We start from the raw sequence: 21300 nt of genomic DNA, 5'->3' as shown, positions 1-21300 counted from the left end.
TATTTTGAATATATTGTCTTTTAACTTTAGTATAAGAATTAAAAATTATTTACTCACCACCATTATAGTAATACAGTGTTCTGTTTTGTCCATATAATTACCTTTTCCAATGAGTTTCATACTTTTTTATCTTTTATGTTGTTTAGAGTCTAGTCATCTCAATTTGAGGACCTCCCTTTAGCATTTCTTGTAAGTAGATATACTGGTGATGAACCTTTTCATTTTTGAGAAAGTCTTTATCCTTTCTTCATTTTTGAAGGACAAGTTTGCCAGGTATAATATTCTTGATTTGTATTTCTTTTTCTTTCAGAAATTTGAATATATCATCACATTCCCTTCTGGTCAGCAAGGTTCCTGTTAAAGAATCTATTGATAGTCTTATGAGAGTCCCCTTGAATGTCACAATTCATTTTCTCTTGTTGCTTTCAAATTTCTCTTTGTCATTATTTTTTGACAATTTGGTTATAATGTTTCTTGGTATGGGTCTCTCCCATTCATCATTTTTGGTATTCTTTGGATTAGGTTAAAGGAACTCTGTGGCATCATCAAACATAATAACATGTATTATAGGGGGATCCAAAAAGAAGAGAGAGAAAGAGAGAGAGAGAAGGGGATAGAAAACTTATTTGAGGAAATACTATCTGAAAATTTCCCTCATCTGGAGAAAGAAATAGACACTTGGGCCCAAAAAGGGAGCATCTAACAAGATGAATCCAAGGAGGGTACAACAAAATACATAACAATTAAAATGGTAAAAAGTAATAATGAAAGAACTGTAAAAGCACCAAGAGTTACATACAAGGAAAACCTGTAAGACTCTCAGCTGATTTTTCATCAGGAACTTTGCAGGCCAGAAGAGAGTGGCATGATATATTCAAAGTGCTGAAAGGGAAAAAAGCCACAAACAAGAACACTCTACCCAGTAAGGTTATCATTCAGAACTAAAAGAGATATGAAACTTCCCAAACAAAAGTTAAATGACTTCATCATCACTAAACGAACCTTACAAAAAATATTAAGGGTGGGGGGTGCCTAGGTGGCTCAGTTGGTTGGGCATCTGCTTTTGGCTCAGGTCCTGATCCCAGGGTCCTGGGATCTGGGAAATAGAGCCCCACAGGAGCCTGCTTCTCGCTCTCCTTCTCTCTCTGCCTGCCACTCCCCCTGCTGTGCTCTCTCTCTGTCAAATAAATAAAGAAAATCTTTTAAAAATATATATTAAAGGGAATTCTTTAAGGGGCAAGGAAAGGCCGTAACTACTTATAAAAAAAATAAATAAATAAAAGAAAGGGAAAAATTTCACAGGTAAAAGCAAATGTACAGCAAAGGTAGTATATTAATCATATATAAAGCCAGTATGGAAGTTGAAACACAAAAGTAGTAAAATAAATTATATATACAAAAGCTAGTCAAGAGATACACAAAATAAAAAAATATAAAATATGACATCATATACATGGAGAGAGGAGTAAAAATTTAGTGTTTTAGGAATGTGCTTGAACTTAGGCAAGCATCTACTTAATATAGACTGCTGTATAGATAGAATGTTATATATGAATCCAATGTAACCACAAATCAAAAACCTATAATAGATACAGAAAAATTGAAAAAAAAAGTATAATACAAAAGAAAGTCATCAAACCACAAGGGAAGAGAGCAAAAAAAGAAGAAAGAAACAGAGAAGAACTACAAAAACAAGAAAACAATTAACAAAATGACAATAAGTACATACCTATCAATAATTACTTTAAATGTAAATGGACTAAATGCTCCAATTAAAAGACACAGGGCGACTGAATGGGTAAAAAAATGAGACCCATCTATATATTGCCTTTAAGAAACTTACTTCAGACCTAAGGACACATACAGGCTGAAAGTGAGGGAGGTAAAAAGATATTCCATGCAAATGGAAGCAAAAAAAGCTGGAGTAGCAATACTTATATCACACAATGTAGACTTTAAAAGAAAAACTGTAACAAAAGACAAAGAAGGGCATAACATACTGATAAAGGGATCAATCCAACAACGGGATATAACAATTATACATACCTATGCACCCAACATAGAAGCACTTAAATACCTAAGGAAAATATTAACAGACCTACAGGAAGAAATTGACAGGAATACAAAAATAGTAGGAGACTGATCTGAAGGGGCAACGGTACCCCAATGTTTAAAGCAGCAATGCCCACAATAGCCAAACTGTGGAAAGAGCCGAAATGTCCATGAATAGAGTAATGGATAAAGAAGATGTGGTGTATATGTATGCGTGTGTGTATATATATACACACACACACAATGGAATATTACTCAGCCACCAGAAAGAATGAATACTTACCATTTACATCGACGTGGATAGAACTGGAGGGTATTATGCTGAGTGAAATAAGTCAGTCAGAGAAAGAAAATTATCATGTGGTTTGACTCATATATGGAATATAAGAAACAGCACAGAGGATCATAGGGAAGGGAAGGAAAACTGAATGGGAAGTCATCAGAGAGGGAGAAAAACCATGAGAGAGTCTTAACTATAGGAAACAAACTGAGGATTCCTGGAGGGGAGGTGGATGGGGGGGATGGGGTAATTTGGTGATGGGCATTAAGGAGGGAATGTGATATGATGAGCACAGGGTGTTACGTGCACCTAATGGGTTGTTGAACACTGTATCTGAAACTAATGATGTCCTATATGTTGGATAATTGAATTTAAATTAAAAAAAAAAGAGTAGGGGGCGCCTGGGTGGCTCAGATGGTTAAGCGTCTGCCTTCGGCTCAGGTCATGATCCCAGGGTCCTGGGATCGAGTCCCGCATCGGGCTCTCTGCTCCTTGGGAGCCTGCTTCTCCCTCTGCCTCTCTCTGTCTCTCTGTCTCTCATGAATAAATAAATAAAATATTAAAAAAAAAAAAAGAGTAGGAGACTTTAATACCCCCACTTACAGCAATCATCCAGACAGAAAATCAATAAGGAAATAGTGGTTTTGAATGACACATTAGACCAGAGGGACCTAAAAGATATATACAGAAAATTTCATCCCCAAACAGCAGAATACACATTCTTTTCAAAGGCACATAGAACACTTTCCAGAACAGATCACACATTGGGCCACAAAACAAGTCTCAATAAATTTAAGAAGACCTAAATGATATCTAGCAATAAATGTGTAGATTGCTTTGGGTAGTATAGACATTTTAACAATATTTATTCCTCCAATCCATGAGCATGAAATGTTTTTCCATTTCTTTGTGTCATCTTCAATTGCTTTCATAAATGTTGTATAGATTTCAGAGTACAAGTCTTTTACCTCTTTGGTGAGTATTATTCCTAGGTATCATTGTTTTTGGTGCAAAGCAATCTACACATTTAATGCAATCCCTATCAAAATACTACCAGCATTTTTCACAGAGCTAAAACAAACAATCCTAAAATTTGCATGGAATCACAAAACACCCAAAATAGCCAAAGCAACCTTAAAAAAGAAAACCAAAGTTGGAGACATCACAATTCTGGACTTCAAGTTATATTACAAAACTATAGTGGTCAAAACAGTATGGAACTGGTGCAAAAATAGACACATAGAGCAAGACACAACAGAATAAAAAACCCAGAAATAACCTACAACTATATGGTCAATTAATCTTTGACAAAGCAGAAAGAAATATCCAATGGGAAAAGAACAGTCTCTTCAACAATGGTATTGGGAAAACTGGACAGCAACATGCAAAAGAATGAAACTGGACCACTTTCTTACACCAAACACAAAAATAAATTCAAAATGGATGAAAGACCTAAATGTGAGACCTGACACCATAAAAATCCTAGAAGAGAGCACAGGCAATGTCATCTTTGACATTGGCTATAGTAATATCCTTCTATTTACGTCTCCTGAAGCAAGGGAACAAACGCAAAAAGACCTATTGGTATTTCCTTTTCTTTTTTTTTTTAAGATTTTGTTTATTTGACGGAGAGAGAGCACAAGCAGGGGAGGAGCAGTGGGAGAGGGAGAAGCAGAATCCCCACTGAGCAGGGAGGCTGATGTGGGGCTCATCCTAAGAGCCTGGGATCATGACCTGAGCCAAAGGCAGACACTTAACAAACTGAGCCACCCAGGCGCCCCAGACCTATTGGTATTTCATCAAAATAAAAAGCTACTGCACAGGGAAGGAAACAATAAAACTAAAAGGCAATATACAAAATGGGAGAAGATATTTGGAAATGACATATCTGATAAAGGGTTAGTATCAAAAGTATATAAAGAACTTATAAAACTCAACACCCAAAAAATGAATAATCCAATTTAAAAATGGGCAGAAGAATGAAGAGACATTTTTCCAAAGAAGACATACAGATGGCCAATGGATACATGAAAAGATGCCCAACATCACTCATCATTAGGGAAATAGAAATCAAAACTACAATGAGATATCACCTCATACCTGTCATAATGGCTAAAATCAACAATACAAGAAACATCAGGTGCTGGCAAGGATGTGGAGAAAGGGGAACCCTCCCGCACTGTTGGTGGAAATGCAAACTGGTGCCACCATTCTGGAAAACAGTATGAAGATTCCTCAAAAAGTTAAAACTAGAACTACCCATCAATCCAGCAATTGCACCACTAGGTATTTACCCAAAAAATACAAAAATGTTAATTCAAAGGGATATATGCATCCCAATGTTTATTGAAGCATTGTCTACAATAGCCAAATTACGGCAGCAGCCCAAGTGATTGACTGATGAATGGATAAAGAAGAGATGGCATATATATATACATATATATATATACACAACAGAATATTACTCCACCATAAAAAATAAAATGAAATCTTGCCATTTGCAATGACATGGATGGAGGTAGAGAGCATTATGCTAAGCAAAATAAGTCAGTCAGAGAAAGACAAACCCCATATGATTTCACTCATATGTGCTATTTAAGAAACAAAACAAATAGGGGCACCTGGGTGGCTCAGTCATTAAGCATCTGCCTTCAGCTCAGGTCATGATCCCAGGATCCTGGGATCGAGCCCCACATCAGGCTCCCTGCTCAGCAGAAGGTCTGCTTCTCCCTTTCCCACTCCCCCTGCTTGTGTTCCTGCTCTCACTATCTCTCTGTCAAATAAATAAATAAAATCTTAAAAAAAAAGAAAGAAAGAAAACAAAGGAAAAAAAGAGAGACAGGGCGCCTGGGTGGCTCAGTTGTTAAGCAACTGACTTCGGCTCGGGTCATGGTCCCAGGGTCCTGGGATCGAGTCCCATATCGGGCTCTCTGCTCTGTGGGAAGCCTGCTTCTCCCTCTCCCACTCCCCCTGCTTGTGTTCCCTCTCTCGCTGTGTCTCTCTCTGTCAAATAAATAAATAAAATCTTAAAAAAAAAAGAGAGACAAACAAGAAACAGACTCTTTACTACAGAGAACAAACTGATGGTTACTAAAGGGGAGGTGAATGGGGAGATGGGTTAAATTAGTGATAGGGATAAAAATGCGCACTTGCTGTGATGAGGACCAGGTGTTGTATGGAAGTGTTGACTATACTGTACACCTGAAACTAATACTACACTGTATGTTTACTAACTGGAATTTAAATAAAACCTTTTAAAAATTTTAGAAAATAAAAAAGAAATCAATTGCAAGAAAAAAAAACTGAAAAAAAAAAAACCCAAAAACATGGAGGTGAAACAACAATAGTAGCTACTAAACAACTTATGGGTCAATGAAAAAATAAAAAAGGAAATAAAAAAATACATGGAGGCAAATGAAAATTAGAACCCAATGACCCAAAATCTTTGGGACAAAACAAAAGCAGTTCTAAGAGGGAATTTTAGTGATACAGGCTTATGTCAAGAAACAAGAAAAATCTCAAGTAAACATCCTAGCCTTATATCTATAAGAACTAAAAGAAGAAGAACAAAGCCCAAATATAGCAGAAGACAGGAAGTAATAAAGATTAGAAAGGAAGTAAGTGAACTATAGACTACAAAATAATAGAAAGGGTCGATGAAACCAAGAGCTGTGTCTTTGAAAAATAAGTAAACCTTTAGTCAAACTCAACAAGAAAAGGCAAGAATCAAATAAAATCAGAAATGAAAGAGGAGAAATAACAACTGATATTACAGAACTACAAAGAATTATAAGAGAATATTATGCAAAATTATATGCCAACATATTGGACAACCTGGAAGAAATGAATAAATTCCTAGAAACACAATCTGCTAGAACAAAATCAAGAAAATAGAAAACTTGAACGGACCAATTAATAGTAATGAAGAATCAATCAAAAGACTCCCAACAAACAAAAGTCCAAGACTAGATGGCTTCACAGGTGAACTTCCCCAAACATTTAAAGAAGAATTAATACCAATTCTACTCAAACTATTTCAAAAAATAGGAGAGGAAGAAAAAGTTCCGTATTCATTCTATGAGGCCAGCATTTCACCTTGGCACCCAAACCAAAGATACTACAAAAAAAGAAAACTACAAAAAAAAAAAAAAAAAAAAGCTACAAAAAACAAAAGACACTACAAAAAAAATCTCTGATAAACACAGATGCAAAAATCCTCAACAAAATATTATAAATGGAATTCAACAGCACATTAAAAAGATCATTTACCAGGACCACATGAAATTGATTCCAGGGATGCAAGAGTGGTTCAATATTCACAAATCAATGTGATACATCACATTAACAAGAAGAAGGATAAAAACCATGTGATCATTTCAACAGATACAAAAAAAGCATTCGGCAAAGTACAATATCCATTCATGATAAAAACTCTCAACAAAGTGGATTCAGAGGAAACATACCTCAACATAATAAAGACCATATATGAAAAGCCCAAAGTTAGTATCAGACTCAATGGGAAAAAACTGAAAACTTCCTCTAAAATCAGGAACAAGACAAGAATGGCCACTCTCACCACTTGTATTCAGTACAAGATGGGAAGTCCTAGCCATAGCAATCAGATAAGAAAAAGAAAATAATATAAGGTATCCAAATTGATAAGGAAGAAGTAAAACTATCACTATTTCAGATAATATGATAGCATGTATGGAAAACTCTAAAGACTCCACCAAAAAACTATTAGAACTAATAAATGAATTCAGTAAAGTTGCAGGATACAAAATTAATATACAGAAATCTATTGCATTTCTATACACCAACAACAAAGTAGCAGAAAGAGAAATTAAGAAAACAATCCCATATAAAAATGCAACAAAAAGAATAAAATACCTAAGACTAAACTTAACCAAGGAGGTAAAAAACCTATACTCTGAAAACTATAAGACAATTTATGAAAAAAAGTGAAGATGAGGGGTGCCTGGGTGGCTCAGTCGGCTCAGTGCCTGCCTTCGGCTCAGGTCATGATCCCAGGGTCCTGGGATCGAGTCCTGCATCAGTCTCTGTGCTCAGCAGGGAGCCTGCTTCTCCCTCCCCCTCTTCCTCTGCCTGGTGCTCCCCCTGCTTGTGCTCTCTCTCTCTCTCTGTCAAATAAATAAATAAAATCTTTAAAAAAAAAAAGTGAAGATGACACAAACAAATGAAAAGATATTCCATGTTCATGGATTGGAAGAATTAATATTATTAAAATGTCCAAAGCAATCTACAGATTCAATGCAATCCCTATCAAAATACCAATAGCATCTTTCACAGAACTAGAACAAATAATACTAAAATTTGTAGGGAACCACAAAAGACCTCAAATAACCAAAGCAATCTTGAGAAAGAACAAAGTTGGAAGTATCACAATCCCAGATTTCAAAATATACTACAAAGCTACACTAATCAAAACAGAATGGTATTGGCAAAAATAGACACATAGATCAATAGAATGATATAAAGAGCCTAGAATAAATCCACACCTATATGGTCAATTAACCTGTGACAAAGGAGGCAAGAATATAATATGGGGAAAAGACGATCTCTTCAATAAATGGTGATGGGAAAACTGGACAGCTACATATAAAAGAATGACACTGGACCACTTTCTTACACCACACACAAACTCAAAATGGATTAAAGACCTAAATGGGGGATGTAAAACCATAAAACTCCTAAAGAAAACAGAAGCAGTAGTTGACATTGGCCTTACCAACATATTTATGGATATGTCTCCTCAGGCAAGGGAAACAAAAGCAAAAGTCAACTCTTAGGACTACACCAAAATTAAATGCTTTTCCACCAGGGAAATGCAAATCAAAACTACAATGAGTTATCACCTCACACCAGCCACAATGGCTAGTATCACAAAGACAAGAAATAAGTGTTTTCAAGAATATGGAGGAAAAGGACCCCTCTATGCACTATTGGTAGAAAAATAAATTGGTGCAACCATTGTGAAAAACAGTATGGAGTTTCCTCAAAAAATTAAAAATATAACTACCATACAGTCCATTAATTTCCCTACTGGTTATTTTCTCCCAAAAAAACCCAAAAATACTAATTCAAAAAGAAATATGCATGCCTATGTTTATTGCAGCATTATTTACAGTATTTAAACTATGGAGGCAACCAAATGTCCATTGATAAATGAATGGATAAAGAAGAAATGGTATATATCAACAATGAAATATTATACAGCCATAAAAAGAATGAAATTTTTGCCATTTGCAACAACATGGATGGACTTAGAGGGTACTATGCTGAATGAAATAAGTCAAACAGGAAAGACAAATACCATATGATTTCATTTATATGTGGAATCTACAAAACAAAACAAACAAGAAAAAAAAAAAAACCACACACACAAAAAAAACAAAAAACAGAACCCATATTTTAAATACAGAGAACAAACTGGTTGTTGCCAGAGGTGAGATGGGTGAGCGGATGAGCAAAATAGATGAAGGGGATGAAGGGGTACAAACTTCTATTTATAAAAAAAATAAGTCATAGCGATAAAAAGTACAGCATAGGGAATATAGTCAATAATACTGTATTATATTGTATTACAGCATACATTATATGCTGACAGATGGTGACTACATTTATCATGGTGAACACTGATACATATGCTATATACCTGAAATTAATAATATATTGTATGTCAATTATACTTCAACAATTAAAATAAAAACAAAAGCTTTGTTCCTCAAGGAGAATCTGGGAAATGGGGGTTCCATCTCATTTATAAGGTGCTGTGTTAGAGGTGGAGTTTATGGTGAAAGTGTATTACTCCCAGCTTTTCCTACCAATTTTGATGTAGGTATTTTCTCAGTTTGCTCAATGCACAATAATCTCTCAACTAATTGCTGGATTTCTCTCAAAGGTAATTGATCCATGCGTGGTTGTTTATTCAGTGTGTTTGTGGGCAGAGGGAAAGTCAGAGTCTTCTATTCTGCCATCTTGCTAAGAATAGAGCTCTCCTCCTTTTCTTTTAAAAATATTCTTTTTGGTTTTGGTGTTCTTCAGCTTCACTACAATATGTATAAATGTGGTTTTCATTTTCTATCTTGCTTGAGAATTATTGGGGTTCTTAACTATGAAGGTCAATATCTTCCATCGATGCTAGGAAATTCTTAGTATCTTTTTTATACTTTTCTCTTTTCTGGATCTTACATTAGAATATTTTAAAACTTGTCACACATCTTCCATGTATCTTAACTGTTTTAAAAAATATTATTTTTTTCTGTCTCTGTGGTGCATTATAAAGAACTTCTTCAAATCTCTCTCTCAGATCATTAATTCTCTATCTAATCTCCCATCTTGCCTAACCATTGAATTTTTCACGATTATGGTTTTCATTTTAGATAGTTCTGCCTAGTCAATTTTGACAGCTTTTTGTTCCTTCACCATACTCCTCATACTTTAGTAAATAAGTAAGTGAATAATGTATATTAAGCATATTTATATTCAGTATCATAATTTCAATATCTGCAGTGTTTGAAGTTCTGATTCTGCAGTTTTTTTTCTGCAAAGTTTCATTCAGGTACCTGGCTTATTTGTGTGTCTGGTGACAGTTTATTTTCCTTAGACCTGTATGGGAATTTTTTGTGCACTAGCTAAAAAGTGCACAGAGAACTTGAGTTTACTTATGGCAAGTTCTTAGAGTTATTGCCAAGACGGAACAACTTTATATTTTCAGCTTGGGTTTTAGAGGCTATTCAGATAATATGAATTCTGACCCAAAGTCCAGATAAGGATAAACCTATGGGTAAAAAGGCTCTAAGATAGTGATGCCTGGGTGGCCCAACGCTTCATTTTGGCTCAGGTCATGATCTCATCAGGGTTGGAGATTGAGCCCCCCTTCAGGCCCCACACTCAGCAGGAAGTCTGTTCACTCCCTCTCCCTCTCCTCCCTCTGCCCTTCCCCTCACCCCACTCTTGCGTGTATGTGTGTGTACGTTCCTGTGCACTCTCTCTAAAATAAATAAATAAATGTTTAAAAAAAAAAAAACCTCCAAGGTATTTTGTGCTCTTTTTTCTGAGCTGCCCAGAGCCGAAGTTAAGCCAGCCAAGTTTTCCTATCTCCTGCTATAGGGACTAGTGTTTTTCTTGTTCATCCAATAAGGTGGTCAAATTGAAGGATTCTCAGCTTCATGCAAAGAGTCTCATGTGACCTTCCAGGTGGCAGGATATAAGCTTTGTCTTTTGTCCTAAGTTATTGGTCTTTCAAAAATCCAAGCTACAAGCCATAATGGAAAAGAAATTCTCACATCTGCCAGCACAGTGCTGTTGCTCGCTTGCCTGTCTGGATGTCTGTTCTTTGTATCTGGCTGACCTCAATGAATTTCCCTAATTTACCTATCAGGTTACCCATGTATTTTAAAATATTTTATATCTCACTTTTAGTTCTTCTGGTTCACTATATTTCTAGAAACCAAAACTTTTAAAAAAAAAATCCTATTACAGTGCTTTTAGACATCAGTGATGCCCATTTTTATTCAGCTACTAAATGCTAACCTGATTGACAGAGGTCCTGTTTTCTCCTTCAGGTAAAAACATTCCTCAAAATTATTACTCTAAGTAAAGGCAGCATATCTTGGCAGTTGCAGGGAATCTAAACTAAGGCTAGATATTAGGCTAAATAGCTACTAAGAATAGAGAATTTTTCTCTTATCACAGAAAAAAATCTAAGAAGCCTATCACTTAGATATGTTTCTGGTAGCTACCTCACTAAATTCATGTCCCAGTTAAAAGTTAAGTAGAGCAACATACCCCAAGTACATACAACTACCAGTTGGAGAAAGGAGAGAAAAAAAAAGGAGTAAGGGGAAAATGCTCTTCAATCCAAATCACAAAATGACATACAGTATTGCTACCTACATTTTCCCTTTCTTCCCTCCTTCCTTCAATTCAATGATAATCACCTTGCACTTAGTATGTACAGGGCATTGTTCTAGGTGTTGGGAATACAATAGGGAATAAAGTAATGAATGATGATACATAAATGAATATCTAAAAATAAGAAAATATGATAGTTCTTTGAAGATGAAAAAATACTAAAAAATTCCTTTGTTATTATCATCTTTATCACATGAGGATTTGGATAATTCTTACAGAGCATGATTACAAAAGCTCACTGCACAAGAGAAAATATGTCTTTTTTTTTTTTTTTTAAGAGAAAATATGTCTTAATGGACTTGGAGTTTCAAAGCAATTTTCACTGGCAAAGTTTCTTGCTTAAAGGTATTTTCAAAATTCTGTTAATCTATAATTTGACACTTCTCAACTCTCATTCAGTCACAAATGCAAAATAAACACCCTATAATTCACATTAGGCTCTCCAATAAATCAATCAATTTAGCTTTTATAGTGTTATAATTCAAGTTCTATTTTCTCCTTTACCAATAAATCTCAGATTCCATACCCACAACCAGCCGTGGACCAGAATGAAAGATTTAACAAAGCTTCGGCATGGTAGTTGTTGAATAAGCACTCTGATACATTTCCGCACTATAAACATTTAATGAGACTTACTCTGAACAGAGTATTTACTACATCAGTTTATTTCATAGTATTATATTTGCAGAAGCAAGACAGAACAAAGGTTATTTTGGATCTTTTACCAGTACAGCTTCCTGTAAATAAAGAAAAATGCAACCATTTAATTTACAAAACCATTTTAAAAAGCTAAATGCTCAATAAATTCTGCTTTATCTAGTTCAGACAGCCTCAGCAGCTATTTGTAACTCAGATATTTTATATATATATATATAATTCAGGCATTTTGTAGTGGTTTGAGCATCCTTAGCTTTAACAGAGAACTGATTTCAAAGGTTAAGACGGCATTAAGATTTCTGGGAAATATCTTTGCAACTCCCTCCTGCCTTGTTCAGAAGTGAGTTAGCCACTTATCTTGAGAAAGGGGAGACTCCATCACTATGCCTATTCCCACTCCCATCAATGCTACACACACACACACACACACACACTCTCTCTCTCTCTCTCTCTCTAACCACTGCCTTATCTTGCCTGTAGCAGCCACTTTCAACTAAAGTCAGAAAGGAGAAGTCCCAAAAAAAGGAACAATTTGGAAATCATCTGTCTTCTTCTATATTCCTAAGAACATAGAATGAGTGTCTGGGATAAACTGGACATCTTATCCCCTGACACAATTCTGTTTAGTGCTATGAAAAATGCTATCTACAATCCTGTCGGTCCACTTTAACAAATTTCACCTCACCATATTAGCCACTCTCCAAATATAGACTAGTTCTACTTAAATGACCCAGATACTTGGTTACATTTATAATTTCTCTGATGGTTCATACAGACTAATAATCTTAGCATAAATTAAGCACATTAAGTTGTATCTGTGAGAACTCAATATAGCACAGAACTTAGAAATACCTTCTAGAACCAGACTAGATCACTTCCTGGATACTACCACTCACTAGCCTTCTGATTTGAGCAAGTTATATAACTTATCTAAGTCTCAGTTTTATTTTGTTTTATTCTGTACATTTATGTTGTACATATATACATTTTTTTAAATATTTTTATTTTATTTTATTATTTTTTTTAAAGATTTTATTTATTTATTTGAGAGAGAGAGAGAATGAGAGACAGAGAGCACAAGAGGGAAGAGGGTCAGAGGGAGAAGCAGACCCCCTGCTGAGCAGGGAGCCCGATGCGGGACTCGATCCAGGGACTCTAGGATCATGACCTGAGCTGAAGGCAGTCGCTTAACCAACTGAGCCACCCAGGTGCCCCACTGATTATGATTTTTTGTTTTTTAAAGATTTTATTTATTTATTTGAGAGAGAGAGAGAGCACATGAGATGGGGGAGGGTCAGAGGGAGAAGCAGGCTCCCTGCAGAGCAGGGAGCCCGATGCGGGACTCGATCCAGGGACTCCAGGATCATGACCTGAGCCGAAGGCAGTCGCTTAACCAACTGAGCCACCCAGGCGCCCTATATACAAATACATTTATGTTAACGTTTAGCTATCAAGAAATAATACATACCAATGTATGGGGAGACCTAACATTCCGCTAGTATCACTGGTATAAAATTACTAAGAAACACAATCTTGCCCACAAGGAGTTTTCAGTCTTACTATGGGTACTGTTCAAGAGTCACCACTAATCATCTAACTTATTTAGTTTCTAGAACTTTCACATAGATGCTAATAATTAGGAACTTAATAAATTTTTGCATGGGTGCCAATAATAAGGAATTTAATGTTAGATTAGAAGTAAAGACATCTGTTTAAAGACATGTAACTAAAGGAAAACCATAAAGGTTACTCTAAATGTAAATGAATTAGATTTTCATAAGTTTATCATGAAAGTAATAATGTTACGAACAATACAGGAATTACATGTGTTTATTTTTTAAGTTACTAGTAATACTTTAGTAATTTTAATTGCATTGATTTCATTAGGGAAGAATTTGCCTCCAAATAGTCATCTCCACTAATGATAAGGAGAGCTAAAATTTACTGAGCACTTATTATGTGCCAGTCACTGTTCTAAGCATTTTACCTGTATTATTAGTTCACTGATTCTGACAACACTATGATGTGGGCCCTATTATTCTTCCCATTTTAGAGGTGAGAAAACTGAGAATTAAATAACTTTCCTGGGGCACCTGGGTGGCTCAGTCATTGAGCGTCTGCCTTCGGCTCAGGTCATGATCCCAAGGTCCTGGGATCGAGCCCCACATCGGGCGCCCTGCTCCACAGGAAGCCTGCTTCTCCCTCTCCCACTCCCCCCTGCTTGTATTCCCTCTCTCGTTGTGTCTCTCTCTGTCAGATAAATAAATAAAATCTTTAAAAATAAATAAACAAATAAATAAATAAATAACTTTCCTAAAAAGTGCCACAGCTGAGATAGGAACCTTGGCATAAAGAGATCTAAAACCCTTATCTTTAAGCACTACACTATGTTGTCTCCCACTAAACAGCTACATGTCTGACTTGTATAGCTAATTATCTTTGACATCAAACTTGAATGTCTGAGAAATATCTCTAACTCAACATGTTGAAAATTGAATTTCTGATCTTCCTCTCAAAACTGGCTTCACCCACAGTGTTCCCTATCAAGGTTGATGAAAACTCTATCCATCCAGTTGCTAAAGAAGAAAAAAACCCAAAAAACAAAAACACAAAACCTTGTCATTATCTCTGGTAGACACAGAGATGTACTATCCATATTTCCTTTCCAAGTAGGACTTACTGCTCAGCTGTGGGGAGTGAGGCCAGCAGATGGCCTGCAGCGGTTATTTCCTACAGGGTCTGCCTCAGTTGCAAGGGACTGCTCCCTCTTCCCTGTGCCTGGATGTCATACTTAGCCTTCCCAGGGCAGGGTGACCTGCATCCAGTGACTGACCGAGGCAAAAAAAAAGCCTGGCTATTTCTGACTGACAAAGTACACTAGAGGGCACTCCTCCTTCTAGAGCTCCCTGCTGACTGGTCTAGGTTTTGTGGGTCTGGCTCACAGGTAGACTTCTTCAGCTCAATCATGCTCCCTCCCTCTTCCCTTCACACATATTAATTCCTAACAACGCTTTATATCCCAAACTGTTCAGTGTGTGCTTTTGGATGACCCAGCCTGCAAGATCAGCCATGACTCCTCCCTTTCTCTCAAATCCCACATCCGTTCTGTCAAATCCAGTTGGCTTCACCTCCAAAATTTAGCCTTATATTCACTGATGCCACCCTGGTCCAAACTAAAGTGTGAGGTTGAATGAGATGATGCACATAAAATATAAGGATGGGACCTATATTACTGTAATAGCTTTCTGCCTGGTTTGTCAGCGTCTCCCTTTGTTCCCCTTCAGTCTATACTCTACAGGCAGCCAATATTGTCCTTTTAAGACTCAAGTGTGATAACTCTGCTTAAAACCTAAGAATGGGTCCCATTTAAATTGAAGTAAAAGCCAGAGCCCCTAAAAGCCCACAGAATCCTCCATAACCTGGCCCCTTTGGGTCTCCTCAGTTCAGCTCTGACTCATCCCCTTACTCTCCCCACTTAGGCATCCTGGCTTCTGTGCTATCCCTTAAACAACAGGACATGCTTTCAAACCTTCATTCTAGATCTCCATCTGCCCAATTATCTAATCTCTTTCAAGCGTCCAAGTCATCTTGCTTTCTCAGTGTAACATTCTATACAATTTACTTATCTACAATGTTCATTGTTTTTGTTTTTTGCCTATATTCCTCTGTTAGAACATAAGCTTCATGGGGGCAGGGCTCAATTTTATCCCAAGCACAAAAAACAGAGCCAATGATAAGTATTTGTGAAGAGGAAAATTACCCAGAGCAGGCCCAGGGAGAGCAGGCCCCAGTAGATAGAAAGAGCTAGAGATAACCAGAAGTCCCACTGGGAGGAAGAGATAACCAGCCGTTTCTGCTTCTGTAAACAGGCTTCCTGACACAGGGTCCCGGCACTACTGTTCCCGCCTAAAGCAGCCCCCATTCCCCCGGTTTAAACCTACCTACCAGCAGCCAGCATGGCCCTTGGAACCTGACCCCCTGCACCCCGTATAAAAACCCTGTAACCCCGCTGCCCAGGGCCCAAAATTTGAGCAGGAGCTCATCTGGGTCCACCGGCATAAAATAAACCTGAGTTCTCCTACTTCTCTGAGTGTCACTTGGTTTCTTGCCGGTCTCATTATTTTCCACATTTCTGGAGGCCCCAGCGAGATTCAAACCGTTCTGGCCCCTTGAGCCACCAACTGGTGGCTCAGACTGCACTGGAGCAGGAAGGAACTCGGAACCCACTGAGTGGGGCACCACCTGACAGTATTCTGGGTCCTCCTTCACCCCAGAGTTCCAACCCTCCAGGCAGTCTTGCCCTAGCTGGATTCCAAGGAGAAGTGGACCAACTTGCCTGGCAGTTCGTCCAGACTCAGTAAGCCTCCAGGGACGACAATTCTTAGTCAGGTCCTGCTCCTCTGAGTGGAAGGGGAGTTTGATCACCTCCCAGGAATTTCAGAAAGGAATTCCACAGGTCAGGGACCTCATCTGGGTCCGCCCGTGTAAAATAAACCTGAGTTCTCCCAGTTCTCCTACTTCTCCAAGTGTCACTTGGTTTCTCACCGGTCTGATTATTTTCCACAACATTTGTGGAATGGATAAATCCTACATTTCATAAATTGATCGATGTAGGCTAAAATCATCATTTCAATCTAATCAACAATCCCACTTTAAATTCACTGACTTCCTTAGAAGAAATGTAAAGGAGCCAGAAGTCTACTGATAGAATATTTTCCCGCTAATCAATTCATTGGAAGGCACAAGGCAATGATGGAGACTCATTAAGTAACTGAATTTTTATTTACTCATACTCTAAACTCTGATCTGAAAAATCTGAAAACCCACATCTGTTTATTTTCCTATTGAGACACAGAAAATCACATTTTACCTTTCTCTCTACTTACCTCAAGCTCATCAAGGGCACTTCCCAGTGTTGCTGCCTTAGATTCTGGTGGGGCAAGCATATTCTGGATGCCTTGTGAAGCATTTGAAATTACATTGAGGGCATTGTGAATTTCTTCACAAACTGTGTCCTTGCTGGCTTTGAGGGAAGCAACATCAGAATGTTCCAAACAAGCTGAGCAAATTGAATGCAAGAGGGGGGAGTTCTCCTTCAGTGAGGCCCGGGCCCCTGCGATTTCATCCCTCTGATTTGGAGATTTTAAGTCCTAAAGAAACACATAAGAAAAGAGCTTTCTTACTATGAGTTATAAAAAAAAGATTTATACAAAAAAGCTCCATTTTTCTGTCAATATAAATGAAAAGATAATAGATGCTAAGAAGTCAGGTATAAGTTAAAAGCAAGGGCATCAATTATTTCTACACTCCTTCTGATACTGTTAAAAAGTTCTACAATAGGAAAGCTGAGCCAATTAGCAAAAAAAGGTCACAAAGGTGCAGATGTGTAATAACTAAGGAGATCTTACATTTGTCCGTCATATCTTGCTTATAAGTCAGAAAAATACTCTGACATTCACATTATTAAGTACATTATAATAGAGCCTGAATTACAAGGATGTTGATTACCTATTTCCATAGATGCTTATGATTGCATTTAACCTTTTCATTAAAACTAAACCAATTCAGTTAAGAATATTAAATTGAACCTTCTACCATTCAGCTATTTTCCAATCTTTTTGAGAAATACTTACTAATAATTTAATACTGGATCTTTCTTTCTTTGACATTTATTCAAAAAATAGTTATTGAGCACTTAGCATATGCTAGCCCTGTGCTAGACGCCAAGTGTACAGATGTGAACAATCCTACAAGGATCCTGTTCTCCTGAAGCTTATGTTCTTGTTTGAGGGGGTGGGGGACTATCAACAAACAATAAACTAGGTAAACAAATACACAAGACAATTTCAGGCAATGATAAATGCTGTGAAGAAAACACAAAAGTGAAATGTCATAGAGATTGCTTTAGCTTGGGTGGTCAGAAAAGATATTTCTGAATATGACATTTGCAGTAAATATAAATGAAAAGCATTCCAAACAGTGGGAAGACAGGGAAGAGAAAGTCTGATATAAGTGATAACTGATCAAAACTAGCTCAAAATACCATGGAAAAACCTGGCAAACACTACATTAACCAAGTGATAAAAGTTAACATCATCAGTGATGTCACGTGGGTATCATGTAGCTCTTGACACATTGTGACAAGAATAGCACTTCACCTCTCTGCTATTCTCTCCAGAAGTCCACAACCCCAATCTAATCATGAGAAAAACAACAAGCAAAACCAGATTGGGAAACATCCTACATGATACCTGGACAATATTCGTCAAGACTGTTAAGGTCATGAAAAAGAAGGAAACTGATAAACTGTCACAGACCAAAGGAGATAGGGGAGACATGACAACTAAATGCAATGTGGTACCCTGGATTGGATCCTGGAACAGAAAGAAGGCATTCATAGAAAAATTGGTGAAGTCCAAATAAAACCAGTTAAGTTTAGTTAATAGTAATTCATCAATGCTTGTTTGTTCATTAAGTGGTAAATGTAAGATATTAACAACAGAGGAAACCAGAAGAAAGGTAGATGAGATTTCTCTGTACTATCTTTACAACTTTTCTGGAGATCTAAAATTATTAATATAAATTAAAAGTTCATCTTAAAGAAAACTAATTCAAGAGAGCTTAACAATAGCTTCGCTATTCCACATACAATATCTTATATAATCTTTATAAAACCTCATGAAAGATATTATCCCCCCTCCATTTTAAAGGTAAGAAAACTGAGGTTTAGAAAGACTAAGTTCCCGAGCCAAGTTACAGAGCTAGAAGGGAACCCAAGTCAGTACAACTGCTAACCCATTATGTTAACAACTATGTTATAGTCTTTCCTACACAGGAAGGATTTCCTTTATTTGCTACTATACAGGGACAAGGACTTGTACTTATACAATGACATAGCTTATAAAGTGCTTCTAGATAGTATCTTATTGATCATCACAACACCCTCTGAGGCAATAAGGCTGGTGTTATTAGCCCCATTTTAACTAAAAAGGTATTTAGTGTAAGGAGATTAAGAAACTGGCAAAATAACTGAGATCTAAACCTAAGTCTTCTGATTGCAAATCCCATGCATTTTTCATAAGACTCTGCTACCTCCGGATAATGTTGCCTGAGGTTAATAAATGGCTGTGCTACTATATTTTTAGTTCCTTCCTTTCTGAAAATAAAGGCTGTCTGTGACTTCATGCAGGCTTTAGGGGAGATTAACTTCTTTACAAGATGTAGGGAGGACGGTTAGAAGTAGCTGTCAACCCACTATTTGTACTCACTAATTACCCAAGACAAGACACTTTGTAGTTTTCTTGGCTTGCTATGATTTCCCCCTTATATTTCTGGTCTAGGTTCTAGTTCCAGCTCTGTCATTAGCACTGTGATCAGGGTAAGCCTTCTACTCTTTCAGTGAATGTTTTTCCATCTGTAAAAATGGAGTAATGATACTTCTCCCAATGCTCTCATGAGATTGAGTAAGTACTATATCAGAAATGGAATGTACTTGAAAAACAGTAGAGAACTATGGAAAGAGTACAAAATTATTCTTCCTAAAATATTCCTAAAATAGTCTTCCTAAAATTTATCAAACTTGGTGTACTGTTTTTGTCCTGTGATGCTCTTAGTGATTTTCATATTTCCCACAATTTTATAGCACTACCTATATTTATCTCAGTGTGATCTGGAGGAAAAATAATCGAATGTTTAGATAGGATGCACACTTCTCAGAGGTATAATGATAAAAAGTATAAATATTCAGAAGGAGCTGAAGAAAATTCTCTGCATAATAGAGTATAATCAAAACTAATTACATAATACCCTCTGAAGTGACCTGTGCATTATACTGCTCAATTTAGAATGGCAAGGTCAATGTTTAGGTAGTTTCTGAAAGGTAAAATTTTGTGAACATACATTACTACAAAGAAAGATAAGGTTTAAAGTATTAATTCTTTTACTCTGATGATGGCTATGTATATCTCACTGTTAATTGTGGTAACTTTAATGCTGTAGGAACTTTGGAATTTAAAAAAAAATTCTAGGGGCTCCTGGATAGCTCAATCAGTTAAGCGTCTGCTTTCGGCTCAGGTCATGATCACAGAGTCCTCATGCTCTCTCTCGCTTGCTCTGGCTCACTCTCTCTCTCAAATAAATAAATAAAATCTTTTTTAAAAAATTCTAATATATTTTGGATTTTGAGCCTATGCTTTTTATCTCTGCCCAAGGCAATTACCAAAACCTTAATGCCACTGATACCCCAAAAAGCAAGCTGATAAATCTGTGAGAAAGGACAGAGTCAGTGAATATAACAAAAATAACATATTATGGCAGCAGGTGGGGGAAAGAGAGGCACATTACGAGTTTAAGTAAAGGAAATTGAGAAGGCAAGACCATTTCTCCTGAAGGACATCCCAAAGGATAAATTTAATGTAGGAAATAGGCACACAGATAAAAGGGGAACTAATGAATGCCATCCTTTGAAACCAAAGGTTGTGGTGGTGACTGTGGTTATTTTATTTTGTTTTAACTGATGATATCATGGGTTCAAATCAACTAGGCTGTTGATTTATCCTAAAATTTTAAATCAGGTCAAAATAGGAATTAAATGATAGGGTCAGTTAGGGATTTCTCTGGACAGAGAAGTCTAAAAACTTCAACTCCTTGGAAATTGATACTTTTTTAATATCTTTTTTTAAATTGCTCCAGAAGAAAAAACTCACATGAGATTTCCAAGTTTAGGAGACATTAAATGCTTCCAGCTGATGCAGAAACACACAGATGGGATTAAAAAAGACCTTACAAGTCTGTGCAAGTGGGTAGAGAAGCAACATATGAGTTTTAACCCTGGCAAGAGAACAAAATATATTTAGGGATTTTAAAGATCACAAAGTATAAAAATGGAGGGCTCTAAGCTATCAGTTAATTAATTCAACCATTCATTCAATAAATATTGTTGAGCCCCCCTATAGATAAGGCAGTGTACTAATGTTAAGAATGCAAAGATAAAAGGGCACCTGGGTGGCTCAGTCCGTTAAGCGTCTGACTTGGTTTCAGCCCAGGTTGTGACCTCAGGGTCATGAGATAGAGCCCTGTTGTCAGCTCCACACAGCCAGGAGCCTGCTTGAGATTCTCTCTCTGCCCCTCCCCCTGTTCGTGCACACATTCTCTCTCTCTAAAATAAATAAATAAATCTTTAAAAAAAAAAAGAATGCAAAGATAAAGAATTTATAGATCAGAAGGGGAGACAAATTTATTTGGGAGCTAAAATAGAGTTATTCATAGCATAGAGGAAAGTCCCTCAGCTTGAGGGGATCGAAGAAAATTTATCAGAGGTAACTTGTAAACAGTAAGTAGAAGTTATCAATGTGTAGAACAGAACAACGAGTAAA

The 21300-nt window shown here is 36.8% G+C and overlaps 1 protein-coding gene across 2 annotated transcripts in view; it reads right to left on the bottom strand.

Moving 5' to 3' along the window:
* Positions 1-21300, bottom strand: part of CTNNA3 (catenin alpha 3) — a 1573809-nt gene that overhangs the window by 1163457 nt on the left and 389052 nt on the right. For both annotated transcript variants that reach the window (XM_081824173.1, XM_081824174.1), the window contains one exon: positions 16813-17076. In XM_081824173.1, coding sequence (XP_081680299.1) covers positions 16813-17076 — 264 coding nt within the window. The remainder of the gene's footprint in view (positions 1-16812; positions 17077-21300) is intronic.

This window comes from Leptonychotes weddellii, chromosome 6 (genome assembly GCF_054177405.1).
Source record: "Leptonychotes weddellii isolate Sample4059 chromosome 6, ASM5417740v2, whole genome shotgun sequence".
NCBI lineage: Eukaryota > Metazoa > Chordata > Mammalia > Carnivora > Phocidae > Leptonychotes > Leptonychotes weddellii.
The sequence above is the reverse complement of the archived record's forward strand: the minus strand, read 5'-3'. Positions and strand labels throughout refer to the sequence as shown.